The following is a 27,960-nucleotide window of genomic DNA, read 5'->3' as shown; positions in this document are numbered from 1 at the left end:
GCCAGGGATTCCAGGGAGCTGAGTAGAAGGGTGATTATTCCTCACTGAGCTAGCCTGTAGCCCTGTCTCTACCAGGCCTGGCAGAATAGCAAAACAAGGAACAGTACTGCCTTTACCTGGTGGGGATAGCCACACTAAGCAGAATGCTATCTATTTAGATAAATAAGAGGGGCCCCATTTCTGTAGTATCCAAGCAATTAACAACCTGTACTTCACACCCACCTGGTGAAGCAGAGCAGTCCTATTATCCTCATTTTACAGATGGAAAACTTGAGTCACAGAGAGACTAAGTGACCTACCCAGGATGTCTACAGTACAGCCAGGAACTGAACTCATGTCTCCTGAATCACAGTCCAGTGACTTAACAGCAAGAATACCTTTTCTCCACAACTTAGATCCTCCCTCTACTTATCCTGTGTTGCCCCTTGGGCATGTAGATATTTTGCTGAGGGGATAGGAGGCAGGGGGTGGGAGGCGGGGGGAAGGTAGCTAAGTGCAGAAGTATAGGGGCCCGTTATGGTTTCTCATCTCTGTGCATGCCTGAAACTTCCATTCATGCTAATGAGACTTCTTGCATATAGACCCCAACGTCTGCAACCTAAAACAAAGTCATACTATGTACCCACAGTCCTTTGCTAAAATGAATTTCTCAGGGTACATTTATATTGCAAAGGGAGCCCTGCAGCAGCGAGACTTGTGCTATGAGGCTAAATATTACAGTGCAGACGTTCCCACTTGGGCTGGAGCCCAGGCTCTGAGACCCCCCACCATGTTTCAGAGCGGGAGCTCCAGCCCAAGCAGGAACATCTGCACTACTATTTTTAGCACTGTAGCACAAGCCTGAATCAGTTGACCCAGGCTCTAAGATTTCCTGCTGTAGGTGGTTTTTTGCAGCATAAACACACCCTCAACTTTAGTGTGGGTACTGAACAATAAGATCTCATCACAGTCCACACCTGTAGTTATGAATAGGGCCCTACCAAATTCACGGTCCAGTTTGGTCAATTTCGCGGCCAGAGGATTTAAAAAATCATAAATTTCATTATTTCAGCTATTTAAATCTGAAATTTCATGGTGGTGTACTTGTAGAGGGTCCTGACCCAAAAAGGAGTTGTGGCGGCAGGGTCACAAGGTTATTCTAGGGGGGTTGTGGTACTGCTACCCTTATTTCTGCACTGCTGCTAGCAGCAGCGCTGTCTTCAGAGCTGGGCAGCTGGAGAGCAGCGGCAGCTGGCTGGGAGTCCAGTTCTGAAGGCAGAGCCACCACAAGCAGCAGTGCAGAAGTAAGGATGGCCTGGTATGGTATTGCCACCCTTACTTCTCTGCTGCTGCCACCTGCAGAGCTGTGCCCTCAGTCAGCAGTCGCCACTCTCCAGCTGCTCAGCTCTGAAGGCAGCACAGAAGTGAGGGTGGCAATACCGTAACCCCCTAAAATAACCTTGAGACCTCCCTCCAATTCCCTTTTGGGTCAGGACCCCCAATTTGAGAGACACTGGTCTCCCCTCTGATATCTGTGTAGTATAGGGTAAAAGTACACAAAAGACCAAATTTCACAGGGGGAGACCAGATGTCATGGTCCATGACACATTTTTCATGGCCATGAATCTGGTAGGACTCTAGTTATGAACTACAATACCAGCAGCATTCTCAGAGGAGACGACGACTGTGTACATTCTTGGGGTGGGGGGGGAGGGGGAATCTCTTCCCAATGTTCACCCAGAGCTCCCATCACACCTAACTGGTTCTGAGGTAAAAAGGACTTTGAAAAACACTGTTTTGTGCACAACCAAATTAAATATTTTGAAACTTATGCAGGAACTCCCGACTTGCTGGAATTCCAGGCTATAATTAAAACTAGTAATAATCATTATTTTCTCCCTGTGGGCCTCAGAACACCATCCTGGTTCTAGCGCGTACTTGATAATAAGCCTCAGAATGATATAATAAGGTGCGTTCAAACTACTACTCAGATTCAATAAAGATAAAACAAAAGCATACACAATTAGCCCAAGGAATTAACCAGAAATCAGAGCACGTTACACTTTCTGAGGGTATCTGACGCATATTGTTTCAGAATAAACTTGCTAAATACACTAATTTGAGATCTTTCAATCCAATTAAAAATTATTCCCCCTCATGAGCAACGTAGAATGAACAAATTGCCGTTGCTAAATACTCACTGCAGATTTCTTATCCACAGTATGGATAACTATTGCTTATTCTGCACGTCGTCACATGCAAAACTTTCACCGACCTCAGTGGGTGTTTTGGACGCTCAGACAAATGCAGAATTTGCAATAAAGATCTGTGGTGTGGATTGCAGAGGGGTGTTCTGCCTAGTATGCAGATTATAACATAGCCAGAGGCTTGAGCAAATATTGCTGTCTCAAACAAGCTACGAACTTTAAAATTTTAGGAGAAGCCTCAGAAGTTACTTGAATCACGTGACTTTACCTCTGACTTCCTTTTCTGACCTTCTCCCTCCCATACACACATACATGTCAGGCATTTGTTCCAATGGATTTAGCCTAGTTTGGATCAAAGCTTCCTCTACTTCATTTAACAGATTTGCTCAGATGGAAGTCTCAGGGGAGAAATAATGTTAGTAAGAGGGGTTTTTCAGCATTTGAGTATGTAGGTCATTGGACTTTAAAATAAATTGGAGAATGGTTTATCTATTAAAGAAGCTTCACAGTACATATTTTATGAAGCTATCCTTAATTTTAGGTTAATGTACAGCACATAACCACCATGTAGAAAGATTACACACTGGGCCATGATTTGATGATTAATACAGTTATTAGCTAGTTAGTACAAGGATTTTAATGCACACAGAAAAATTGCTACAACAAACCTTTAGTTTTTAAGGGTAAGGGTCCTTGTAAAATGTAACAAATCTGAACACTTCACTGTTTGACATGCCAGTGGACTGAGTCTGCCATCTGCTCTGCCTTAGCACACAAGCCTTGGGAGGTGCAGTGGGGGGCAGGGTGACAGGAGGCGAGGACCCAGCCTCTGTCTTTTCTTTTTGTGATGTTTTTTGAGCCTTTGAGAATGTTCATGGGTGTGTCTTGTGCACCACCAGTGAGTCTGCTCATATCTGAACCCCTCTCCTTCCTTTTCACCTGGTGGCTGAGTATTACTCGAGCCATTGGTTTCTGGCCAATGGGAAAATAAAAGGACAGAGCTAAGAAGTTTTGATTTAGAAATAAAAGCAAAGGACAGAGAGGCATCAAAATGTGGCAAGATACTCCTGTTAAGATAACGTGCCCTAGGGTATGTCTACACAGACTGAGGAAGCCTGTGACCACGAGCCTGTGAGCCCAGGTCAACAGACTCAGGCTTGCAGGGTTCACGCTACCATGCTAAAAAAAGCTGCACAAACAGTGCTTTTAAGCTGTGGCTTGGGCTGGAGCGCAGGCTCCGAAGCCCAGTCCACCCTGCTCCGTCCCCCAGGTGCCAGCGCTCAAGCTGCAACGTCTTCACAACTATTTTTAGGGCCGTAGCATGAGCTCTGTGAACCTGAGTGTGTTGAGCTGGACTGGGAGGTTCACTGCTACAGGCTATGCAGGCGTACCGTAGTGATCTGTTGCACTAATTCCAATGCTTCTTAATGTTAAGGTCCTGCACTCTAACAGACACTCAGGCTGAAATGATATTAGGTTTTTTTATAGATGTTAAAGATTTGCTCTTTTGGGATGGTTGTTATGGATGTGTAACACATGATAGCATCCGGGTGACTAAGTCAAGCATGAAATTTAATTTTTCTTTATGTCAAATGTATAATATCCATTTGTGAGTTCATCTGAGGAAGAAAGACATTTAAAACAAAAAGTCTCAAAATGCTAGTGCGACCTGAAAACAGACTTCAACAGGAGCTGAGCACACGTCTAAGTGTGACAGGGCAGGATATGTCTGCATCAAATTATGAACTCCATTTTATACTATGTGCTAACAACAAACTGAAACTTGCCTGAGGGCAGTATATCATACAACATTCCAGACAGAGCCCTGCCAGGGAAAGGTGGTTGATGCCTCCTTGGAAGAGTATTAATGAGAAGCCATCAAGACTGTAATCTGGAGCCATCAACTCTGATTGTCTCTCATCTGCTGTTATGATCCCATGGAACAGTTTTTTTCTACACAAGAGTCTGCAGGTGGGGCATGCATGAGACTGAATCCCCATGGAGCACATGGCAACAAAACAAACTCCACTTAAGAGTCTCAGACACTGGGGCGCAGGGGGTTGGAAGAGAACGGTGGGTTGAGGGCATCTGGGTGCTAACACCACATCTCCCAAAGAATGGTTCCAGACAAGAGGTCCAAGCCTGGGACCGTGCTCTGTAGAACTCCAGATCTAAGAACAGTGACTAGACTTGGTTGGCTTGGAAGCACATGGGAACCAGCAATTGATCTGCATGCAACAAAATGGTGACCATACCGAATAGCTGTAGGCCAGGTTGTAACCCTGAGAACAAACTGACCCTACCATCAGGCTATTTTTTCATACAGATGCAAAGTGATATATAAGAGGAGAACTGTCATAACGTTATTCTGAGGTGCTCAACATTTAATATCTTTTATCATTAGCTGGATATTTAAAAGGCAAGTATTTTCTTTTCACTAATTACAATAATTTTGGAGATGTTTTCCATAACCCAAGCAAAGGTGTGGCTTTAGCTGATACTTTTTTTTGTTTTGTTTCGTACTGGAATGCAGAGATGCATGGTCAGATTTGAAGGGTGGCATCCTGTGTGAATGATAGACATGCATGGAGACATTGCAGTCACAAGATATTAGTTGTTATGCTTTTTTTTTTTAAATAAAGAAAAAAGTAAAAATGTACTAAGAGAATCCAAAATAACTCAGAAGTCAATGAGACTTGGGGTCCTAAGCTACTCAGATGCTTTAGAAAATGTTAACAGATGTGACTTCCCAAAGTCACACAACAGGTTGGCAATCAAGCTGGGTCTTCAACCCAAGTCTCTCAATTCCCAGTCCAGTGTCTTAAATCCACTGGACCTATCCCAGGTCACCATAAGAAAGTGCAGAAATGTTCTGCAGGTGAATTGCTCCAGATTTCAAATGATCCCACAGGAAACTGTGGTAGGATCTCCACCACGTATGTTAATAGATGATATGGGCCCTTCTGATGCTGTTCTGGATATCTGAAATTGCAGCGCTCCACAGATGACACATATGCATAACTCAGGATTTTGACAATGTCAAAATCTGGTCATTCTTCTCATGATATAGCAAAATGGCCGATTTAATCTAAAAAACTCCCCAAGAGCCTTTATATGTTGGGAATCAGGTTTTGGTTTACAGAGTATTCATTCAGCTTCAACCATCTTGTTAAAACACAGGCTCACATTCAGGGACAGTCGTAGAATCAGCAAAGGTAGTATTACTGCTGACCCCTTGTTCAAGTTCAAAATATGTCATTCTGTCAATAACATCTACCTTAATTATACTGAGCTTTATATACAACAGGTTATGGTCCCAGAACGATGAAAAGCTTTTCCAAATTAAAAGCAGCATTTTGAAAGGGAAATACTCAGACGTTCCTATGTAGTTTTCATTTGATATCCTCAAGGCTAATCCCAGAACTCAAAGTCACGTTGACTGAAAGTGCCTGTTTTGCTGGGTGTAGCCATCTTATGAATTTACTGGCAGAAGGGAAGTAATAAAAACGTGCTCCATACTTTAATTAGTTCCCTCATAACATGGTATTTCCAAAATGGCTGTGCCAAAGAAAATCATTACTCCAGGAGAACAGACAAAGGCACTATGCAGCGTGTGGCACAAACCTCCAAGAGACAGAGGGGTGAATACAAATACACACGCTGGTCCACGTTTTGTCTTGTTGCAAAGCTGAACTAGAGCTTCACACGGGCTACTTGGATAAAGTTTGTGCTGTATTTTTAAACATGAAATCTTTTCATCTCTACACTCCTTCAGTTTTGTTACAAAATAATACAGGTTGAAGATCCATGTTTTGTATGGAAATGGCAATTGGCATGGAATAAATGCACATGGAGGCCCATCATGGACATGTACGTATTCAGGTATTCCAGGTGCTAGCATAAAGGTGAAAAGGTTTTCTGCACTCACGTGATACCATCTTGTCATTATTTGTGCATTAATGGAAGAGACCATTAATGTGATCCTATCAAAGATGGTCTACTGCAAATGGCAGATGGCTCTCCAAAGCCAGCTTTGAGAGTTCCGTCAGAGTCCCCCACTCACCTCTGCTGCTCTGGGGCCCCCCGCAAACACCACAATATCAGCATCAGTGGCAGATGCTACAGCAAGGAAATGAGGTCTGATCCAGCCCAAAGACTCCTCCAGCTCCCAAAACAAGAAGGCTGATGGCAGAAGGGGGTAGGGGGCATAATGTCCCTCTTCCTGCCAGTCAGGCAGGGGCAGCTGTGGAAGGTTTTAACAATGAAGAAGAGTTCATGGAAGAGACAAGGGAGGCAGATTTGAGGGATGACAAATAAGAAGCTAGGGAAGCTCTAGGAGGGACAAAAACAATTAACTGGCAAGGCAGGAACTGAGAACGATCAAAATACAGGGATACTATGCTAAACACTGGCTGGCTGTGGAGGAAACAGCTCTAAAGAATTGCCCCTCAGAGAAAGACTGTTCCCTTTCATTGTACATATGGCCCAAGGCCATGGTCTCAAGCACTTTGTTCCTTGCCTAGAGCAATATTTTACTGATACAATTCCTTTGCAACTAGTCAATATTTGTAATCTATACACACACTGATTACTATAAATACCATGCATATCATGAAATAGCCTATGCGCAGGCACACACACACACACAGACCACATGAGGCAGCTTATAGGGAGGCACAAAGCTTGCCTTTTCAGCCCCGAGTCCTGAATCTCATCTGGATGGGAATCAATCCAGCCCCTCCCCCCCCCCAGTATCATTTGGAGCAGTCTGAAATTTGCAGTAAAAATGAGCAGGCTGCAACTGGCATGAAGGGAGCCAGATGTCAATAGGGTGTGGGATCATCTCAATGATGTGTGCTTTCACCTAGCCATGCTCCCGACACCAGCTACAAGCAGAGACGAGGCATAGGAGCTGCTATGCTGGCCTGACACCACCAGGGGATCCCCTGCACTGGCATGGATTCTTCCTATGGCTGATTAACCTAGCATTGCACCCAGAATTAACAAGAGACACAGTCAAACGTGGTCATATCACCATTGGTGCCCACAGTCGTGCGCACACTATGCACAGTGCATACCATGGGCAGTGGCAATGAGCAGCAACCTTGGCTACCCCACTGCCCACTCAGGTTAGGCCTTGTGGCCCTCTGTCATGACAAGGGTGACAGGGCCAAAACTGAGTGAGTGGCGTTGTGACCTGGTGTACAGGGGTTCCAGCATTGCTCAAGTTAGGCCTCACGACCCCTGTGTCATGATGGACGGGTCACAGGGCCAAAACTGAGTGAGTGGCACTGTGATCTGGTGTGTGAGGGTTACAATGCTGTTCAAGTTAGGTCCCACAGCCCCTCCGTTACAATGAAGGTGCCACGGGATCAAAACTGAAGGAGTGCCATTGTAACCTGATGCATGAGGGCCGCAGCACCACTCAGTGAGGGGCTGTGGGGTCAACCCTAAGCGTCACTGCGACCCCCATGCACCATGTGGTAACATTACTCACTCAGTGGAGGGGCTCCTCCTCACCACTGCTGTGGGGCTGGCTCTGGCATCGGCTTCCCCTCCCACCCAAAAATCTCCACACATATCCCCCTCCTAAGGGCAGGTAGTGATGGGGACAGGTCAGGCTGGAAAGCAGGGCCTGAACATGGCACAGACTAGGTCAGGCAGTGGGGCAAGCAGTTGCAGAGGGGATGGCTCCACCAGGATTGACGGTGAGAACCATGGGAAAAATTTTGGGGGGCACCCCTGCATATAGCAGCAGAGAATCAAGCCCACAGAATTATTTTATCATGAAGTGGTATCCTAGCAGTGAGGGTTGACACTCCCCACCTGCTAGTGAAATTCATATTACTTTACACAGAATATAAGCTGCACCCTGCAATTATTTTAATAGCACCCAAGACTGACCATCTAACCGAGCTTGAAAATTTTGAAAGATTTATAACTGTGATGACAATAAGATGAGATTAGAAAAAGCGAAGCTGATACTTCCTTGGTATGTTTCTTGTCATGACCTGCAACAACCATGCAACCTTGTAAAGTTATGACCTTTTCCCTCCGCTCTTCTTATTTAATAGAAAAAAAATTGATACCTGGGTACGGTTGAATGCCACTCTCGCAAAGACAGCTTGGGACACACTGGCTCTCTTCAGCTCATCCCTGACTTGCTGGTAAATATCTGGAGAGACTTCCACTGATGAATTCGTTGGCTCTGGTTTGACAGCTCTAGGGATGGGTGGATGATTCAAGAACTGTTGGTTGATAGCTTGTGGGTGTTGGTGAGCCAATAGCCGGCTTACAGCAATCTGTTGGTTTATCAGGTGGGCCATTGCTATCTGCTGCCTTACCAGTTGTGGACTGAGCTGAGGCGACAGGAGACCAGGGCTCATGATTGGCTGCAATGTTGGCACTTGATTTCGGATTGGAGTACTGTGGTGAATTTGGCCATGAGGAGATTGTTCATTAGTTTTTCCCAAGGTTGCCAGTTGGTTGATATTTGGTAAGTGCATGGGACGCTGACCCAGAACACAATAGTCTGATAGGTTTTCTCTTTCCACTCTTTCCACTGTTAAAAGATAAAATGAGTTCACTGTGATTTTGATTTGCACTTACAGCAGGATTGTTAATAAAACAGTTATTACAACTGACTGTATTTTTAGTACATATGATAAAAGTCAGTTAATGCTACAGCTAATATATCAGACAGTGAAATTATTAACTCTCACCTCTACAAGCTTTACTTCCAGAAACATTAGGATTCCAGGAAAGACATCCAGGCAAATACACCACCAAAAAGAACAATCACAAAAATAATTTTTTTCCAATGTTTCAAAGTTTCACCCACTGCTTACATTAGCCTCCCTATAAAACTTTCAGCAGCTACCCTTTAAAAATAATAATAATAATAATTTCCAATTATTAAGAAATGAAGGACAGAGTGTCCCACCACAAGGACTCTAGCTGCAAATGAAAGTCTTGTACTACACACAAATAATATGACCAGTGATTATTTGAATTCATATAGACATATGAGGCCATAGTTTTACACTGGCTCAGGGGTAACTAAGTTTTCAATAAACTTAGCAATAGCCAGTCTGGATGCATTTATATATATATGATGTGATTAAAAGTGTTTCGGGATCTAGTATAACATACTGAGAAATTACTGACTCGTCATAGGAATGTTTTCCGCAAACAATGAGCCAAGATTTATCTCATGGATGTCACAATAATATAACTTGTGTAATCAATAATGTTTGCACAATGCTTTAAAGATTTTTTGTTTATCTTATATAAGGCTTTGAAGCTTTAGATAGTTAATATTCAGGTAGACAGATTATTGGGGATCTTGCCTGCTCTTCTCTGAATCAAACATATAACATTATTGATTCTTGGAGAATCAACAATCCCTTCACCCCTGGAGCTAATCCCTCATGAACAGGGTTGTGGTCACACCAGTGAGATAGTGTTGAAAAGTTCTGGGCATACACACAGGATTTCAAACTCTAGAGATCTCAGTTCAGCACCTCTTAGGAGTACTAAATACTAGAGCTGCACGAACAACGTCATTTATTTTTGTGGGAAATGTCTTGCATTTTTATTTAATCTTTCCATGAAAAACCAAAACCTGAAAGATTTTCAAGTTAAAAAAAAATCAGTTTCTGAATAACAAACAAACAATTGTTTTATCAAAAACTAAATAATTTTACTGAAATGTTTTGGGTTTCCAGTGTTTCAAAAAATTCCATTTTAACCAAAGCAAGAATTGTGTGTGAAATTTTCATTGTGGCTGAAAATCAACATGTTTCAATGAAAAAATTTCGACTCACTTCACTCAAAAAAATATATATATATTTTGAAAATAAAATCACAATATTTTTACAGTAATTGTAGCATATTGCACAGACAGTTATTTGATTCTTTTCAATGATCTAGTCTATGGATCTAGTCTATGGAGTAATTTACCTCAGTTTCAAGAGGGCTGAATTCAGCTCTAAGAACACCAAAAACTTAAAGGTAACCAAGTATTTTTGAAAATTTAGTAACAAATAAAATTCACTTTCCTGGGCTGAACCTTAATTGCCAAGTTTCCACCCAGACCTGGTTTAAGTGCTAAGCTATAAACCCCTTTAAAAGTAAAGTTTAACATGAAAATGCTGCCTGGCTGTTAACCTCTGCAGCGCTAGCTGGTATTACAAGAATACAAATATATCATCTGACTCATTTCCTTGGGTATATTTTTCCCCTTATTATCAATTTCCTTTTTCCATCATTTTATGTTGTATAGTAATACACATGTCCCCCATAAACAAACCAGATTCTAGTCACTTTAGCTGCCTTAATAATAAAAAAAAAAGTCACCATTAACAATCACGTTGCATGGAAAAAATGTGGATTACCCAATTCCCTCTACATTGTAGTCTCAGACTCGCTTTGTAACAACACTAACCATATTGTCTGTCCTGTTGCTCTCACAGAGTCATAGACCTAGAAAGGACCACCAGATCATCTAATCTGATCTCCTGTGTATTACAAGCCATCAACACCACCCAGCACCTGTCCACTAAACCCAACTGAAATTAGAGCAAAGTATTACAATGCACAGGAGGTTAGAGTACTATATGCCACAGGCAGAGAATAAGAGGCACCAAGGAGCACCAGTCCTGAGGCCCGTGCAATGGCAGGGAAATGATTAAGGCCTGGTCTACACTAGGGTGGGGGATCGATCTAAGATATGCAACTTCAGCTATGCGAATAATGTAGCTGAAGTCGACGTACTTAGATCTACTTACTGTGGTGTCTTCACAGCGGTAAGTCAATGGCTGACACTCCCCTGTTGACTCCGCCTGTGCTTCTCGCACAGGTGGAGTATCGGAGGCGACGGGAGAGCACTTGGCAGTCGATTTATCGTGTCTAGACGAGATGTGATAAATCGACCCCCGCCAAATCGATCGCTGACCGTCGATCCAGCCAGTAATGTAGACAAGCCCTTAGTGAAATATACACAGATAATCCTGGCAAGTGACCTGCACCCACATGCTGCAGAAGAAGGTGAAAAAAGTCACTGCCAATCTGACCGGAGGGAAATTCCTTGCCATCCCCACGTAGGGTGATGCATTAGATGCTGAATATGTGAGCAATGACCAACCAGTTAAGCACCTGAGAAAGAGAATGCTCGGTCCTACCTCAGAGTCCTTCCTCGCCGCCCAATGCCACATCTCAAGCCGTGGCCAGTAGGGGCACTGCAGGGCCAACCCAGGCAGTGAAATCAATGTGAGAATGCTGAAATGGTGGCATGGCATTACCCTCAGACAAAGAGCATCCCCATGGCAATTTATGAGAAAAAGAAGGCAATATACAGAAAGCGCAACATGTGAGTAATGAAGCTGGATACCCTCGCAGTGCCATATCAATATACAGCCTCATGTTTTTTATAGGTAAGAGGTATCCTCTATTTGCACTGTCTGATTTCCACATGTTCCCCACACAGTCTTACCCTACATGTGTTTGTTCTTTTCATATTGCCTTGTAACTGTGTCCTTTGTCCCCGTATCATATTGGCTAACTATTTAAATAAGCAGGTATGAATATCAGCTATAAAGCTCATTACCCTAAAGAGCCCTTGTAAATAAAAATGCAATACTTTTTGGTCTACACCTTTCCAATTTTATTACACCACTTGGCCAGATTCAAGGTGTCTGCAACCAAGAGGCATAAAGGTGCATTGCCAGAGCTTGGAAAGCAGCTCACATAGCACTCCAGGAAAGTCTTCATTAGAGGTGGTCAGAACACAATGATTCAGTTGCGCGAAAAATGCATTTGACTTTTGTTTTTGTTCTGGAATGGGATGAAATCAAGACTTTTTTTAAAAAATATTATTATTATTGCCACCACAGTGGACTCCTTGCTTCAAATCAAACCTGAACCTGGGTCATCCCAAATGAGTGCCCTGAGCACTGCGTTACTGGCAATTCTGGGGTGCGGAACCTCTCTCTCAATCCTGGACCTGAGGAAAGTTTCATCAAAACAGATAAGTTTTCAAAAAAGTTTCAATTTCAACAAATCAGTATTTTCTGGTGAAAAAAACAGTTGGTCAAAAAACTCCTGACCAACTGTAGTCTCTGTCCCTCGTTTCTTATGACCTAAAAAGTCACCAATACCAAAAACAATCACAGATCAACATGATTCCCTAACTGAGTGCAGCAAACTGTCCATTTTCTATGCTCCTTTCTCCTGTTATAAATGATTGCTGTGTGTGTCAAAGTATTACAGCTTCACTAGGAAGATGCCTGGATGCAGACGATGAGCAAACCAAAACACATCTCTCCGTATAATCGACCTGAATCCATCTTGGATACTCTAAGACAAGGGTTCTCAAACTGGGAGTCGGGACCCCTTGGGGGTTACAAGGTTCTTATATGGGGGTCATGAACTGTGAGCCTCCACCCCAAACTCTGCTTTGCTCCAGCATTTATAATGGTGTTAAATTTATAAAAAGTGTTTTCAATTTATAAGGTGGGGTCACACACAGAGGCTTTCCATGTGAAAGGGGTCACCAGTACAAAAGTTTGAGAACCACTGGTCTAAGAGCTGATGCAGACAATAGCATGAAAAAGGACTTTCCATAAAAAATGAAAAAAGATGAATTGATTTATATCAAACGCTTTTAGGTGGAAGAGCGAGAGGGTTCCCTCTTTTTTCCCCCACTTTATTTTTGTTTGGTTGTCAACAAAAGCATTCTCACAAACAGCCTGCAGTGCATTTAGGGCTTAAGAATGACACTGGAATTGACTGCCAGCTCTAGATACCAAATTCCTCAATTCATTCGCAGTATGGGTACAGTGCAGAGAGCAAGAGGGCAAGTTAACATGCTTCCCCACCAACACACTACAACCTTGACACTGATAAGCCTCCCTTAAGGAGGAAATGGCAGGCCATCTTCCAAGGCCCATTCAATCCTTGGCCTTTCCATTCCAGGGGGCTACAAACTCTTTGTCGGAGAACTTCGACAAACAGCCACTGTAATGGAGAAGGAGGAGGAGGCGGCTGTGAAAAAGCATAGACAGAACTGCTTTATTTCAATTGTGATTTTAACTCACCATCACAGGATAGCAGGTGCCATGTTGCTGTTTTTCAGTGGAACCATTTCAGAGTTTTGGTGGTTTTCTTCTTCACTCTATTTTTTTAATTTAAAACCTGATTCAATTTGATGATCATAAAAGTCAAAAAGATTCTGGCCCTCGTGACAGCCAACTAAAGATTGCACTAGGCCATTTTCCACACACTGCTCTGTTAGTGCTCCACATTAAGCCCTGCAATACTTTTGATCCATAAAGGTCAGTCATGTCATAATTACAGTCACAGTCATGCAGGTTTAGGCATCACCAAACACTGAATCAGGATCTGAACCCATGACTCTACTATTGGGAGGCCAACACATTAAGTCGCAGAACCACTCTCTGTCTAGAGGAGCCAGTGCTGCCGTGGCACATCCAGAGGCTACCCAGCTGCTTTCTCTTCATAATTACAAGCCAACTCTTTGGAAATAACAAAACGATTCCAGAACACAGGAGGTGCCTTTAAAGTGGTAACATATCTTTTCATCTATAATTACTGTAATTTCTTATTTCTTTTAATCGCCGCCCACTTAGCCACTTCAGTATAGGGGACTAGCTTGAGAAGCCTCATTTTCATTCAACATCTAATCTTCAGTGTCTACCAAAGCCCTTCATTTACCATCTGCGTTCTGGCCAGGCCACTTGCTCTTGCAGGATTGGGATAGACAGGCTTGGAGAAAATGCAGATTACCAGAATGACCCAGCCTTCATAATAAGTTTTAACTTTTACAATCTCTCTCTGCCTCCACTCTCATAACATGCAAATGACCCAACAACAGCTATATAACAAATATGTAATAATGGGGGGTGGGGCACAGGGAGAGGTAGAAAGGTTACTCTCAGTCCTAGCCTAATGGAAACACCAAACAGAGAACATGTTTGTCTGTTCTTGACTGTGTAGTGTTTAGTTCTCTCATGCACTCTCACTTCATTATTTGTGTATCTGAATTAACACCAGGCTTCTGTGCAACTAGCATCCAAGGTGAATTGGGCACATGGTGAACTGATGTTATTGACCAACCTTCGTATGGTATTCGTTTCTGAGCTCCACCTACTTGAGCACATTTACAAAAGACGCTGAGACTCTACCTCCTCTCTCTCTCACACTAAGGGCTTGATCCAGCTGGAATAATGGAAAGTCTCCCATAGATTTCACAGTGTATTGGATAAGGCTCTTTGTCTCTTTTAATTCTGTTGAAACATACGAGGCTAAATTTCCACCCTATAATCGTACAACCCAGGGAATCCCACTGGTTATCCCAGAGCGTTTTATTTTTTCAGCTCTCTTTTGCACCATTCTACAAGTTAAATAGGACACACTGCCATTCGAATCCAGCATTTATAACTATGTGCAGTCTAGTTCACAGGCAGGATATGCTAACTAAGTTCATATGATATAGAGAGGAGCTTTACATGCCAGTCAGCCTGAATAAAAATGAAGACGAAGAAAAACAAATATTGTCAGAATAATTTTACAGAAACTGTTAATCTAGATGGACCATTGTTTTTGTCCCATACAGAAATGCCTATGACTGGGTAAATTGTCCTGATAGTTACACATCTTCCCTATAGTTAGGCAGTGATCTACCATGGATGATGCACCTCCCAAACCATACCTGACTAATTGTGCAATGTGTGCTGTGGGTGGAAATCACTTTGAGTCCCATTGCTAGCAGTCACCAGGAAGAATGGCTCACCCATGTAATTTATTAAGAGACACCTCTAAAAACATCAGATGACTGGAATGCTGAATAAATACAATTCAGTGACAGAAATACATTTTGTATAATCTGCAATTCAGATGATCAGGATACACCAGTGCTGCACTTTTTGCCCCAGCAACAGATATGGGTATTTTCAAACTTAGTCTAGAGTTCCTTTCCATTCTCATTTTCACCTGATGCTAACTTTCTCAAAAATTCTCCTTTGGGGCTGAAATTTCCTTAACTGGCCTAAGACTAGAAGTTGGGGTTTGGTTTGGTTGTTAAGTGTGTGAAAAATCCATTCAACCATTTTCTTAATTATTTGTGACCAAAAAAGTTCTACGCTTTTTTTTTTTATTTTAAAGGTGGTGGGGGGAACTGCACATAGTTATAAATACTGGATTTGAATGGTAGTGTGTCCTATTTAACCTGCAGAATGGCGCAAAAGAGATCTGAAAAAATAAGACACTCTGGGATAACCAGTGTTGGGGAGGGGAGGAAGAAAGTTTTTTTACTTTGCTCCCCAATAATTCAAAAATGGCTGAGCAAAACTCCAGTCTTGGCATGTGACTGCTCCACAATGAGAAAGTATCTCTTAGTTAATTTGGAAAATAAAAAGTTTTTAAAACAAAAAAGGTAAAAAATTGACAACTCACTTCTGAGCATGCGTAGTGAGCATCTGTTAACATTTTTAAGCAGACACCTAGCAGTGACAACACACTGGGAGCTGTAAGGACTTCCCATTCTCTTTAGAGCAGTCAAAAAATAGGAATAAAATTCTGCAAAGTTTAAATTCCCACACATGCCTTTTTCATCAAAATTCAAATTTCAAAATAGTTCAGCCAGTTCTACTTCTCTCCATCCTGCTTAACAGCCACAAGGGCCACTGCTTATGGGTTCTGGAATCCAATGCATTGGGCAGGCTGTGTCTCATTGAACCACACACAACAAAGTCCTTAAAAATAAGAAGTGTCATAACATCAGGGACAGGAGAAAAAGAAATGTGGGTTTGAAAAGGTGTAGACAATTTTTAGATATCTATAATGGTTGCTGTATCCTGCCTGTTCTGTCAATTCTATACTCTGATTTAAAAAAAATTAAGACTCTATCTTTTTCCATTGCAAAGATACAGCAGTCTCAATGTAAACCAATGCCCTACTATCCCATCAAAGCAGCATAGCTGAAAATAGTCTACAGCTTAACAGCAGGAATGGCGCCAGGATTTTTGGCGCCCTAGACAGGGGTCCTTCCGCGCTCCCGGTCTTCGGAGCACTTCGGCAGCGGGTCCTGGAGCGAGTGAAGGACCCGCCGCAGAATTGCCGCCGAAGACCCGGAGCGCAGAAGGACCCCCCATCGCCGAACTGCCGAGGGCAGCAAAATGCCACCCCCTCAAATCCTGGTGCCCTAGGCAACCACCTAGGTCGCCTAAATGGAAGCGCCAGCCCTGCTTAACAGCATTAAAGATGTGAACTCATCCCTCAATGAGCTGTGACCTTTCAAAGCCTCTGTGGGCCATTGAAATGCTATCATCATCAAGACCGATAGTTTCTTTATTTTCTTCAAAAAAAGAAAAATGAATGAAAACACCCTATTGAATTCAATTTCAGCATTGAAGGTACAAAAGTAAACAAAAGAAAAGGTTCAGATTTTCATAGCAGGAGGAAGAGCCCTGAGCTGAACTGAAAGGCCTCGTTTTGGCCTAGCTCCAGACCAACAACTAAAGTACAACCAAAAAACCCCCAAGAAACTGCAAATTCTTAAATCAGTTATTTAAGTATCTAAATTGATAATGAGTGTAACTAGCCATCTGAAATGTCGAAGCCCAAAGAAAACATTAGTACATAGGGCAATTTAAAGTAAAAATCTTGGATGGAAAAGAACTGCCATCTTTCTAAGAAGCAACACCTGCTTCAGATGAACAATTCAAAATAGTTCTTAAAGAAAGTAATGGGAATATTCAGTGTTCCCTTGGCAGTTGCTGCCTTGAATGGGAAACTGAGTTCTGTCAGCCTGAGAGCAGGAAAGCCGGAAACTCATGCAAACGTTGCTGCTTCTAAACTCTCTAATCCTGTAACTGCTACTAAGGCCTATGGTCAAAAAACAAATTCTCTGTCCGTCTGTCTGAGGCTGTAAACCAGTTTTCAAAAAATAACAGAGCCTACAACATCTGAAAACCACAGAGGATCCAAAAAAGATAAGACAACATAGATTATCCTCAGTTTAAGGAAGATATGTATCCTCTTTCCTGCAACAGCTAGCTCCTGATGGTCTCTGATCTTAGGGATAAAAATGACTCTTATTACCTGGACCAACAAAAGATGTTTTTAGCTTGTTTTAAGGTCACATCATATTTGTTGCTCCCCTCTCTCCCCCTAGCCTAAGCCCAAATTCTCAAGGAAAGAGAAAATATTCACAGGACTAAAAAAAAAAAAAAAACTTCAGTAGTGAAGGAGTGATTGTCTTTCCTATAAAACTAACCTTGGGAAGGCAATATATCTTTTAAAAACAGATAGCTGAAAGACCATTAGCAAAAATTACCAAAATGACACTGGACAATGAATTATTTCTATGAATTTCATTCCTTGGAAATGCTTTTGATTGCTTTGAAATATTGTTGGCTGTTTACACACACACGGAGTTTTTTATGTATGTATTCTTTAATTTTTACAAACAGAGAATCCAAGTAAGTCTGTGTTAAATGCCGTAGAATCATGCACAAAACAAAGCAAATAATGCAAATGCAATTATTTCTGCTTTAACTCATTGCAGATAATGGCTTTTGCCTTTCAATGTATTTGAACAAATTTTATGTTTTATTTACATATGGACTGGAAAAAAACATTTATGCTGGATCTTGAAACACAAACAGAGAAGACTGAGAGAAGATCTCATCACTTTTGGACCAAAGACTGGGCTTCATTCATATTATATTCTGCTGAGAAATATTAAACTAATTATTCAGATCCTAAATTTCAAAGGGTCTGAACATCCATAGCTTCCATAAACTTCCATAGGAGATGTTTGTGTTCAGTATCTCCGAAGACTAGGTCATCGCTGTCTGATTTACATGCAGTCCTCCTTAAAAACTGTGGGCCTGATTCTCATGTACACGAGACCCTTTTCTTCTGCTCTGGGAATGCAGAGGGCCTTGTGGGGTAATTTTACATCCACTTCAAGGCCTCTTTCCACTATTAGGGTAGTGCAAAGGGTCTCAGTGTAAATGAGGAAGTAGTCCTGTAATCTTAAAAAAGGGAAAATTTAAAATCAAACGTTAAATAAAAGATGCATGTAGTAGCATTAACTCACTCCATCTTGCATATCCTGTGTATAGTTTTGATCGGTAATTAAACTGCCAAATATTATATCTAAATTATTACATATGTGCTGTGTGGCAAAGAGAACATTACTGAGAACCTTAACTTTCTAATTTCCCGACTTTTAAAGTTAGCACTGTATTAATATAAGCCCTCTTCTCCCAATTACATACACCAGAGGTTCTCAACCTTTTTCTTTCTTTCTGAGCATCCTCCCCCCGCCCAACATGCTATAAAAACTCCATGGCCCACCTGTGCCACAACTAGTTTTCTGCATATAAAAGCAAGGACTGGCATCAGGGGTAGCAAGCAGTGTAACTGTCTCCGGCCCAATGCCACAGGGGCCCCCAGGAAGCTAAGTTGCTCAGGCTTCAGCTTCAATCCCAGGTGGAAGTTCTCAGGGCCTCGGGCTTTAGCCCTCTGAAGTGGGACATCAGCTTTCTACCCTGGGCCACAGCAAGTCTAACACTGGTCCTGCTCGGCAGCCCCCCTGAAACCTGCTCACAGCCTCCCAGGGGGCCCCTAACTGAGAACCACTGACATACACAGTATATATCATACTTATACACCAAACAGGTTTAAAAGATTTTTCCTGATCTTTTCCATCCTACTGTTCCATTCACGCATGCCCAAACACACACACAGAGTACTAGACCAACAGCCAGGAAAAGATGGAAAAATCTCCATTCTTACACTAGTAAATTCCAGTTATCAGTATGTATACTAACTCTTGTGCTACTGAGTAAACTGTTAATTTCTTCAAACTTTAAAGGGGCTGGTAGACGGGAGTAGGAGTGTCAAGCCAGAACCTTATTCTATCATGGCCTTGACACAAGAGAAAATTAACATTCTGAGCTGAACTAACTGAAAACTTTTAAAAATTATAAGCATAGATAATTTAGCTGTGTTTTCAGTAAGCTCAACAGAAAACACACTAAGAATGTTTACTTCAAATTTCATACAATTCCATTTGTATATAGTTTTGACATCTGTTGCTAATGATATCAAATTATTGATTGTTTACTTTCTTATATTTATTTATTTAAACATTAACTATATACTCTGCAACGTGATGCTTTTCTTCTTTTTATTCCAGAGGACATTTTTATTTCTGCATTGCTTTAGTCATATTTACTTTGATCTTCCAGAGTGTATAATTATTTTACTGTTTATTTATTTCTACGAGAAAGGAAAAAAGTTTGACCTAGGAGATCTATCTATATGTGGCAATTTGTAACAGAATCACATAGCTTATGTTTAGGAAATCATGGTTTTGATTAAGAAGCAACCATTTAGTTCCCACTGTTTTATTAAAACAGACATTAGCAGATAATAGGAAACATATTTAAATACCATTGACTGCATTTAGTTTGCGACGTCAATAGTAATTTAGAAGCCCCTTTCTATTTTGCATTTACCGCATGCGTGTGATTTTTTTTTTGGCTTGTTTGGTTTTCGTTTTGTTTGGTTTTAAATTCTGTTAACCAAATCTGGGCTTGGATGTGCGTGTACTGGTCCCAATGCCTCACAGTGATATCCAAGGGCAAAACTTGACCCTAAATGCTAACTGTTGCTTATATCCAGTTTTTTAAAAAACAAAACTTTTTATTTTTATTAAAAGGGATGTGTGGAGATTTATATTTACAAACTCACTAATTTCACATATGAAATGAGTTCTACTGTACAAACCACTAACTGTGAAGTAGAAATGAAACCATAACAAAGAAATGGAGATGTGAAATTAAAAGCACCAAACTAAGTGCAGAAATCTTCCCTTTCAGAGAGTGCTAGAGATTATTGCAATGAAGTTACATAGCTATTTATTCTCCATACCCAACTGTACCTGTCATGGATCTTTGTTTTCCCTCCCTCTCGTTTGGTTGATGAATCAACACCACTTCAACTGTTTTACAGCAGCTTGTGTTTACTTCACACATACCTTAACCTTCTCTTTTCTCCTCCTACTAATACACACATATTCTTCCAAACAGCAAGGACTAGCTGAATCTCTTTAAACAGTGCACATACACAGTTATCTGGCAAACTCTTCAGGTTTGGATCCTTGACCTCTTGATTGAAATCAAGGTCTCACTCTGCTTTTACTGCACTTAACGATTTAACTGTGCACTTACTAACTAAAAAAAAAGAAAGAGCTTGAAGAATTGAATGCTCTAAGAAAGGAATAAAGTGGAAGATGCGGTGTGCTAGAAACACTGAGGAGTCTGAAGTGGCAACACTGAGAACCACTACAGTTAAGGGTTTCCAGTGCCTTTGGAGCTGGCATTACACCCTAGCCTGATGAAATAGCAAGCCCATAGCTTTTTTTCTGCAACAGCAAGTAAAAGCGATCTACTAAATGACCTTGAAGCTGTTTGATTCCTTTGATTTGTTTCAGCCAAAAGCACTTAAAAAAAATCTTTTTACTAAGTGTCATTTAGAGAAAAGAAACCACTTCTGAGTCACACGATGGTGATTTAGAGTGAGAAGGAACTATTCAATTCATCCTGCACAATGGTAAATATTAACAACACAGTAAATGTGTAAATCAAAATTTGCAGATCACCCCCGTGTAATTTTACAAGATGAGATGTGTATCTTAATTTTCTTACGTACTTAATTTACACTTTTACTTCAGCTATTGTAATCTCCTTCACAGACATTTTTAACCTAAAACAAAATTGTTCTTGCTAGGGCAAATATAACGGCTGCACACAACTGAGCTCTGATTTTTATAGGTGTGTCTTCCATACTCCATGCACACATGTAACCACACTACAGTTAATGGGAAATAGACACATAGATCCCTCAGTGTTTGCCCTGATATCTTATGCAAGATACAAATATTCTCAATTCTAAAAGAAGCTTCCTTATTACATTACTATGATGGGTTTATATTTTACCTTAAATGAATTAATGAGCAGCCTTCCACATCCTATATGCTCTACTTTTTAAGAGAAAAAAACTGCAGACACTTTTTTAAACATTTTAGTTTTATGAATAAGTGTACATTTGGTATATTCACTTCAAGAAATTATGGGCACTATAATGGAGTCCAAACCCAAGATTTGTGAATCTGACACATGCCCTTATGGCTGGTGAAAAAAAGTCTTGAGCTTCTGGTGCAAGTCATGCCTGAAATAGCCAACGCATTCCAATTCAGGGAAGGAATCTTCTCTTCCAGAGATCGACACTGAAGAAACCCTTCCTCTTCGATACATTGGTTCAAGCCAACTACTGCTCAGTGTCAAACGTTCCGTTTCTGAGAAAGCTCACAGAGAATCTAGCCACAGGTCAATTACAAACATCTAATTTAAAATAATATCCTAGTCCCCAAAATCTGGATTCAGGCCAGGCCATGATCAGAAACAGATTTAGTGCCACCAATGATCTCCTGCAATAAATGGATGGTGAGCAGACATCCATTCTCATCTTCTTTGACCTGTCTGCAACATTTGACACTGTTGACTATGAGTTACTGCTGTCTCGAGAGATGGCAGAGGTCCACTGAAATGTGCTAAAATAGTTAAAGTCCTTCCTGGAGGGACATGTCCAAACCATATTTATGGGAAACTATTCCTTCACCACTACACCCCTCATTTGTTGAGTCCCACAAGGATCAATTCTTTCTCCATCCCTTTTCAACATCTACATGCAGCCAGTAGGTGAAATGAACACATGATACAAACTTAAGCGTGAGAAATATGTAATGACATAGAGCTTCATCTTTCCTATACAAAATATGAACGTAAGAATGACCAATGCATTGGCTGTCAGACTAACGATCCATCAAGCCACATATCCTGTTTTCCAACAGTGACCAGTACCAGATGCTTCAGAGGAAATGAAGAGAACATGATCCATCGAGTGATCTATCCCCTGTCATCCACTCTCAGCTTCTTGCAGATGGAGGTTCAGGGACACACAAAGCATGGAGTTGAGTCATTGACCATCTTGGCTAATAGACATTGGATCTATCCTCCATGCACTTGTCTAATCCTTTTGTGAACCCAGTTATACTTTTGGCCTTCTCAACATCCCTGGCAACATGTCCCACAGATTGACTGTGCATTGTGTGAAGAAGTTCTTATATATTTGTTTGTTTTAAACCTGCTGCCTATTAATTTCATTGGGTGATCCCTAGTTCTTGTGTAAAAGTAAATAACACTTCCTTATTCACTTTTTCCACACCATTCATGATTTTACTCACCTCTAACATATCCCCCCTTAGTCATATCCTTTCTAAATTGAACACTGTTTTTAACCTCTCCTTGTACAGAAGTTGTTCCATAACCCAATCATTTGTGATGTCCTCTGAACCTTTTCCAATTCCAGTGGATATTTTTGAGGTGGGATGACCAGAACTGCATGCCAGTATTCAACGTGTGGGCGTACAATGAATTTATATAGTGGCATTGTGATATTTTCTGTTGTATTACCTATCCCTTCCCAAAGGATTCCTAACATTGTTAGGGTTTTTTTTGACTGCTGCTGCACACTGAATAGATGTTTTTAGAGAACTATCCATGATGACTCTAAGGTCTCTTTCCTGGGTGGTAACAGAACATTTAGATTCCATCATTTTGTATGTATAGTTAGGATGACTTTTTCCCCCAATGTGCAATACTTTGAATTCACCAGCACTGAATTTCATCTGCCATTTTGTCACCCACTCAATTTAGTGAGATTCCTTTGTAACTCTTCACTGTCAGTTTTGGATTTAAACGTCTTGAATAATTCTGTATTGTCTCCAAACTTTGTCACCTCACTATTCGCCCCCTTTTCCAGATCATTTATGAATATGTTGAACAGCACAATTTCTAGTACAGACCCTTGGAGGATCCCATTATTTACCTCTCTCCGTTATGAAAACGGACCATTTATTCCTACCCTTTGCTTCCTATCTTTTAACCAGTTACTGATTCATGAGAGGCCCTCACCCACCATCTGGACTAAAATAATATGATATACCTGGGCAGGAAGCCATCAGTCCTTAAGAAATTCCAACTAAAACAAAACACTGCAATGCATTTTGTTAGCAACCACAAGCTACCATGAGCACGCACATCAAACCAGTCCTCTGCGCTCTCCACTGGCTTCCCAAAGAATATCAAATTAAATTTAAGATCTAAGATCTTATCTTCATGGTGCTCAATGGCCTGAACCCAGCACATCAAAAAGAGACTCAAGTTCTGAGATGAAGACTCTAGCCAACAACTCCACTCTTCAGGTAAAATAGAACTTTCTACCATAACAGCAAAACTCGTCTGTGCAGAAGACAGCGTACTCAGGGTCGGTACGAGACTGCGGAACAAAGAACCATCACAAACCTCACCACCTCCCCCTTCAAATACAAGGCGCACTTCTTCAGCCATACTTTGTCTAAAACAAATACATAGCAGCATGCGTATTTAAAACAGAACTCTACCAAAACAAAACACTGCATTGTACACACAATCCTCCCCTTAAGGAAAGGAAAAGAGAAAGAATAAATTACACATGACAGATGTTAGTAACGTCACTTAACGCACTGCTGGAAGACACTTAGGCATTATGGCAATGAGGGCATTATAAGAACCTACCTAGAACAACATTCCTGTATGAGACATTAGCATTTCACCAACTAACACAATTCCATTCCATATAATAAAAATAATGAGCCATTTTCATTTGGCAACGAGGGCATTATAAGAACCTACCTAGAACAACATTCCTGTATGAGACATTAGCATTTCACCAACTAACACAATTCCATTCCATATAATAAAAATAATGAGCCATTTTCATTTTGGTACAAGTGAGAATAGTTGGGATGAATTTAGCCCAGTGCCTCCAAGCAAGTTGGTCTCAAATGCATTGCTGCTACCTAAATTCCAGATGATCTGACATGGCAGGAATGCCAATACACTTAACCGTATTTAAACAGAAAGCAAGGATATATTTAACTTAGGAAGACAGGTTTTTAGTTTTCATAAATAAAATATGATGAAGGTGATTTACTTAGCAATTTAACTTTTTAATCCAGATCTTCTATAGCAGAATTTTCCCCCCCAAGATGTTTTAGTTTTCTTACACACACAGTTGATCCTTTCAATGCAATAACAATCTAAAATGTGATGTAACTAGCATGTTTTCTTTAAAAATCTTTTCTTTCACACCATCCTTGTTCATAAGGCATTGGATATAATTTCCAGTGTGCTACAACTGTGCCCTCTTTGCAGACAAAATCAGCAATATTATTAAGGCTTATCATCACCCTTACTTAAAACAAAATTTCAAACAGTCAAACACAGTTCATTGGCTTGGAAATTAACAATAACGGAAGTTAATTTACCTTTAATCTTCTTGTACTTTTTATACCATCTCCCAAACTCCTGGCACTTGGTTGCTGATACATTGGCATAGTATGTGCTATTTACAATGGATGAAATCATACTCTGGAAGTAAAGGAAGACAGAAAGTGTGTTAAAAAAATAATGCAAGCTCACATGGATCACCCAAACCTGCCTTCAAAACCTAACGCAGTCACTATGAAGGACTCAAAATTGGCTGTATTTCCTACTCTACATCCCCAGACATGATTACTCTGGTTCACTAATAATGCAAAAAAGATGCTGTGTGAACCAAGACTCTTGTCTCCAGCTCCCACTGACTTGTCACTTTAATTTATGCTTGTGATGTCACAGAATCTTCATACTAAAAGCATAACTGCAGGCAGTGATATGTTGGGGGACACACCCATTAGACGCAAGGGGTAAGAATAACTGTGATTTAGGAACCAGATTCTAAAGGTAATATTAGCATGCATAATCCAAATAATGCTTTTCAGATGCTTCTGATCTGCTTTCAACTGCAACAAGACCACACAGCCAAGAACTGGAGAATATCCGTGCTACTCGCTGCAGAACAACAGTTAGGCAAACAAGTTAAATTAATATAATTTATAGAAACGTGCGATTAGCTCTTATGTGAAAAATCACTCAACAGAAAAATTAACAATACTCTTCAGAGCAGATTAAACTAAATACAGTACAGCTGAAAGATTCAAAGTGCTTCACCACCATCCCCACTCTTTGCAGGTATCCTCTGGCAACTACCGCTACAAAACAACTGGAAGAAGATAGTAGGTAGAGTTGCTCTGCCGCACGTGACACACATAAATATTTTATATTTGGGGTACTTTTGGCCATATGATGGAAAATAGTTTTGTTACTGGTAGTTATCTCAATTTGAGAGAGTAAATAATTGTTGATAACTTTTAAACTCTTCCAGAGTTGAATCTCTGCATTATGTGTATATCTACATTTATATAAATATACATAGTTCTATACCAGGGATCGACAACCTCTGGCATGTGGCTCACCAGGGTAAGGGTGGTCGGCACATCCCTCGGCCCACACCGCTTCCCACAGCCCCCATTGGCCTGGAATGGTGAACCAGAGCCACTGGGAGCCACGATCGGCCGAACCTGCAGACACAGCAGTTAAACAAACCAGCCTGGCCCACCAGGGTGCTTAATCTGGTGAGCCACATGCCAAAGGTTGCTGATCTCTGATCTGTAAACATACATTCACTCTAAAACCCAAGTAGTTTAACAAGATGTGTGAGCCAAAGCATCCTTTCTTGAAATCACATTTTTTATGCCTACAGTCATGCCAGGGTTCAGAGAAACGTTGGCACCTGTTATGACACTTCTGCACAGTAGAAGAGATTAAAGAGATAGCCTGCAATTGCTTTGAGGTCATGCTATTTACCACGGGTTCCAACTCTGGCACATAGGCCCATCTAGGCTCATGTGTGAAATGGGGTCTTATCCATAGCTGTTAAACTACTAACTAGGCTCACTTCTGGCTTACTCCGCTTTTATGGTGCTTTTTAGAAAAAAAAGCCACCTCATTCAAGATCAATTATGCATTTATTCAGCCCAGTCTGCTACTCTGTTGGAACCTCAAAAGACACCAATTTTCCTGACCCCTTGAGTTTTGGGGGTTTTAGGAGGCTGAGAAGAATTTACTTTAGAGAGTCTTAAGGAAGACTGGACTGTACAGATTAGTTTCCGTCTTTGAGGCATGAATTCACTTTAAACACAGAGGTTCCTCCTCCCTTTCACTTTCACATTTCCACGTGAATGCCACTCAGCTGCAGTACCGGAGACTCAAAGTAGCTATGAAATAAGGGCTGGGATTTTTTTTTTTAAATGGATGTTCTAATCACCAAAACTCAGCTCCAATTTTCTAATTAAAATTCATATTTTGAGACCTACACCTAGTACCATAACAGTCAGCAGCACCTCCTTCCCTATGAAGCCTTGCTTGGTCTAAAGTGTGCCCTGAGGAAACAGGAGCATTTTGAAGGCATAACAGAGTGGAAACTTCAAGCTGGAAGAAGCAGCTCTAAAGAGCTTATTTTTCCAGCAGGTTTTTGTTTAAGCTCTCACAGCTCTACAATAAATGGGCATTACTAAGATTATAGCTGTGGTGGTTCTGAGGAAGAAAAATGGGGCAGAAATTAGTCTTCCTACCCCCAGTGGGTGGACAATTTCATCACATCCACATGGAAAGAAAGCTGGCATCTGTCTGATAACGTATCCCAGAACTAGCAGAGGATTCATATAAACAAGATATAATGTCGTAAGTTAAAATAAAAGGCGAAAGCTATTGGACGAAAATAAAAACCACCAACCCGCAACAAGGAAATGAAGTTTATACAAGTATGCAAAATACATGAACAATACTGGAATGATTAGCACAATACACTTGGAAGACAGAGGTCTCAGTGCAAAGATGGAAGTGAAGAAACAATTGGATTTCCTTTCCCACCACCCCCATCCCCAATGCCCTGCCTTAGTTAACTGGGATTTATTTGCTTGAACAGCAGCCTTATGCTAAGGGCGGCTAAGCTGCAGATACATAATACACCTAGCAGGAAAAACAGAACAACTGTAAATCAAAGTGAATGATTACATTGCCCATTAGTGGCAATCAGACTCTCCATCTGGGCTGCAAGAAGAGCTCATGTACCAAGAACAAGAACTGGAGCACAGTCACTGAGAAAAAAGAAAGCTCCCTGTGCTGCCCCTTTCCACTTCTGTACAGAGGGAAACTCGACGCACTGTGAACACATTAATAAACAGCAGGATTTACGCCGCAGTTTGACTCCTAGGAGACAGCTCTGTAATTTGCTGCTGTCAATAATATATTAACCACAAGGGGGTTGTAATGACATTTCACATTTGGTGCAGTATTTTTTAAAAAAACTGGTTTGGGAAAAGGAATTGTATTCAAGGCAAATTCAGATAATGGCAATAGACAGCTCCTATGCAACCTTCTACTGTATCTTTTACATTTTGGGAGCCACGACAACAGAGGTTACAACTTTTTGTGGCTCTAATGCAAGAAGTGCATTCATTGTGGTCCAGCCTCCGGAGTCCATTGCCATTTAGCAAATCACTTAAGCACATGTTTAAAGGTAAGCGTGTGCAAATGCTTTGCTGAATTAGAATCCACAAAAGCGTGCCTCTATACCTTTATTCTCTGCATAATCACCAGGATAGAGATTATTTCTCCTACAGTTCTGCCATCTGTAATCTTGCTAATGTATGTCAGGATGAGTTTATAGAGAGGTCAGCCAACTGCCACATTCCCAT

The 27,960-nt window shown here is 41.1% G+C and overlaps 1 protein-coding gene across 3 annotated transcripts in view; it reads right to left on the bottom strand.

The window, feature by feature from the left end:
• The window catches only part of SATB2 (SATB homeobox 2), a 157,782-nt gene that overhangs the window by 58,904 nt on the left and 70,918 nt on the right, over positions 1–27,960 (bottom strand). For all 3 annotated transcript variants that reach the window (XM_050969515.1, XM_050969517.1, XM_050969516.1), the window contains exons 6-7: positions 24,649–24,751; positions 8,276–8,748 (exon numbers count right to left, since the gene is read on the bottom strand). In XM_050969515.1, the coding sequence (XP_050825472.1) occupies positions 8,276–8,748; positions 24,649–24,751 (576 nt within the window). The remainder of the gene's footprint in view (positions 1–8,275; positions 8,749–24,648; positions 24,752–27,960) is intronic.

Source organism: Gopherus flavomarginatus, chromosome 10 (genome assembly GCF_025201925.1).
Source record: "Gopherus flavomarginatus isolate rGopFla2 chromosome 10, rGopFla2.mat.asm, whole genome shotgun sequence".
Lineage (NCBI taxonomy): Eukaryota > Metazoa > Chordata > Testudines > Testudinidae > Gopherus > Gopherus flavomarginatus.
Note: the sequence above shows the minus strand (reverse complement) of the source record. Positions and strands in the feature narration are given on the sequence as shown.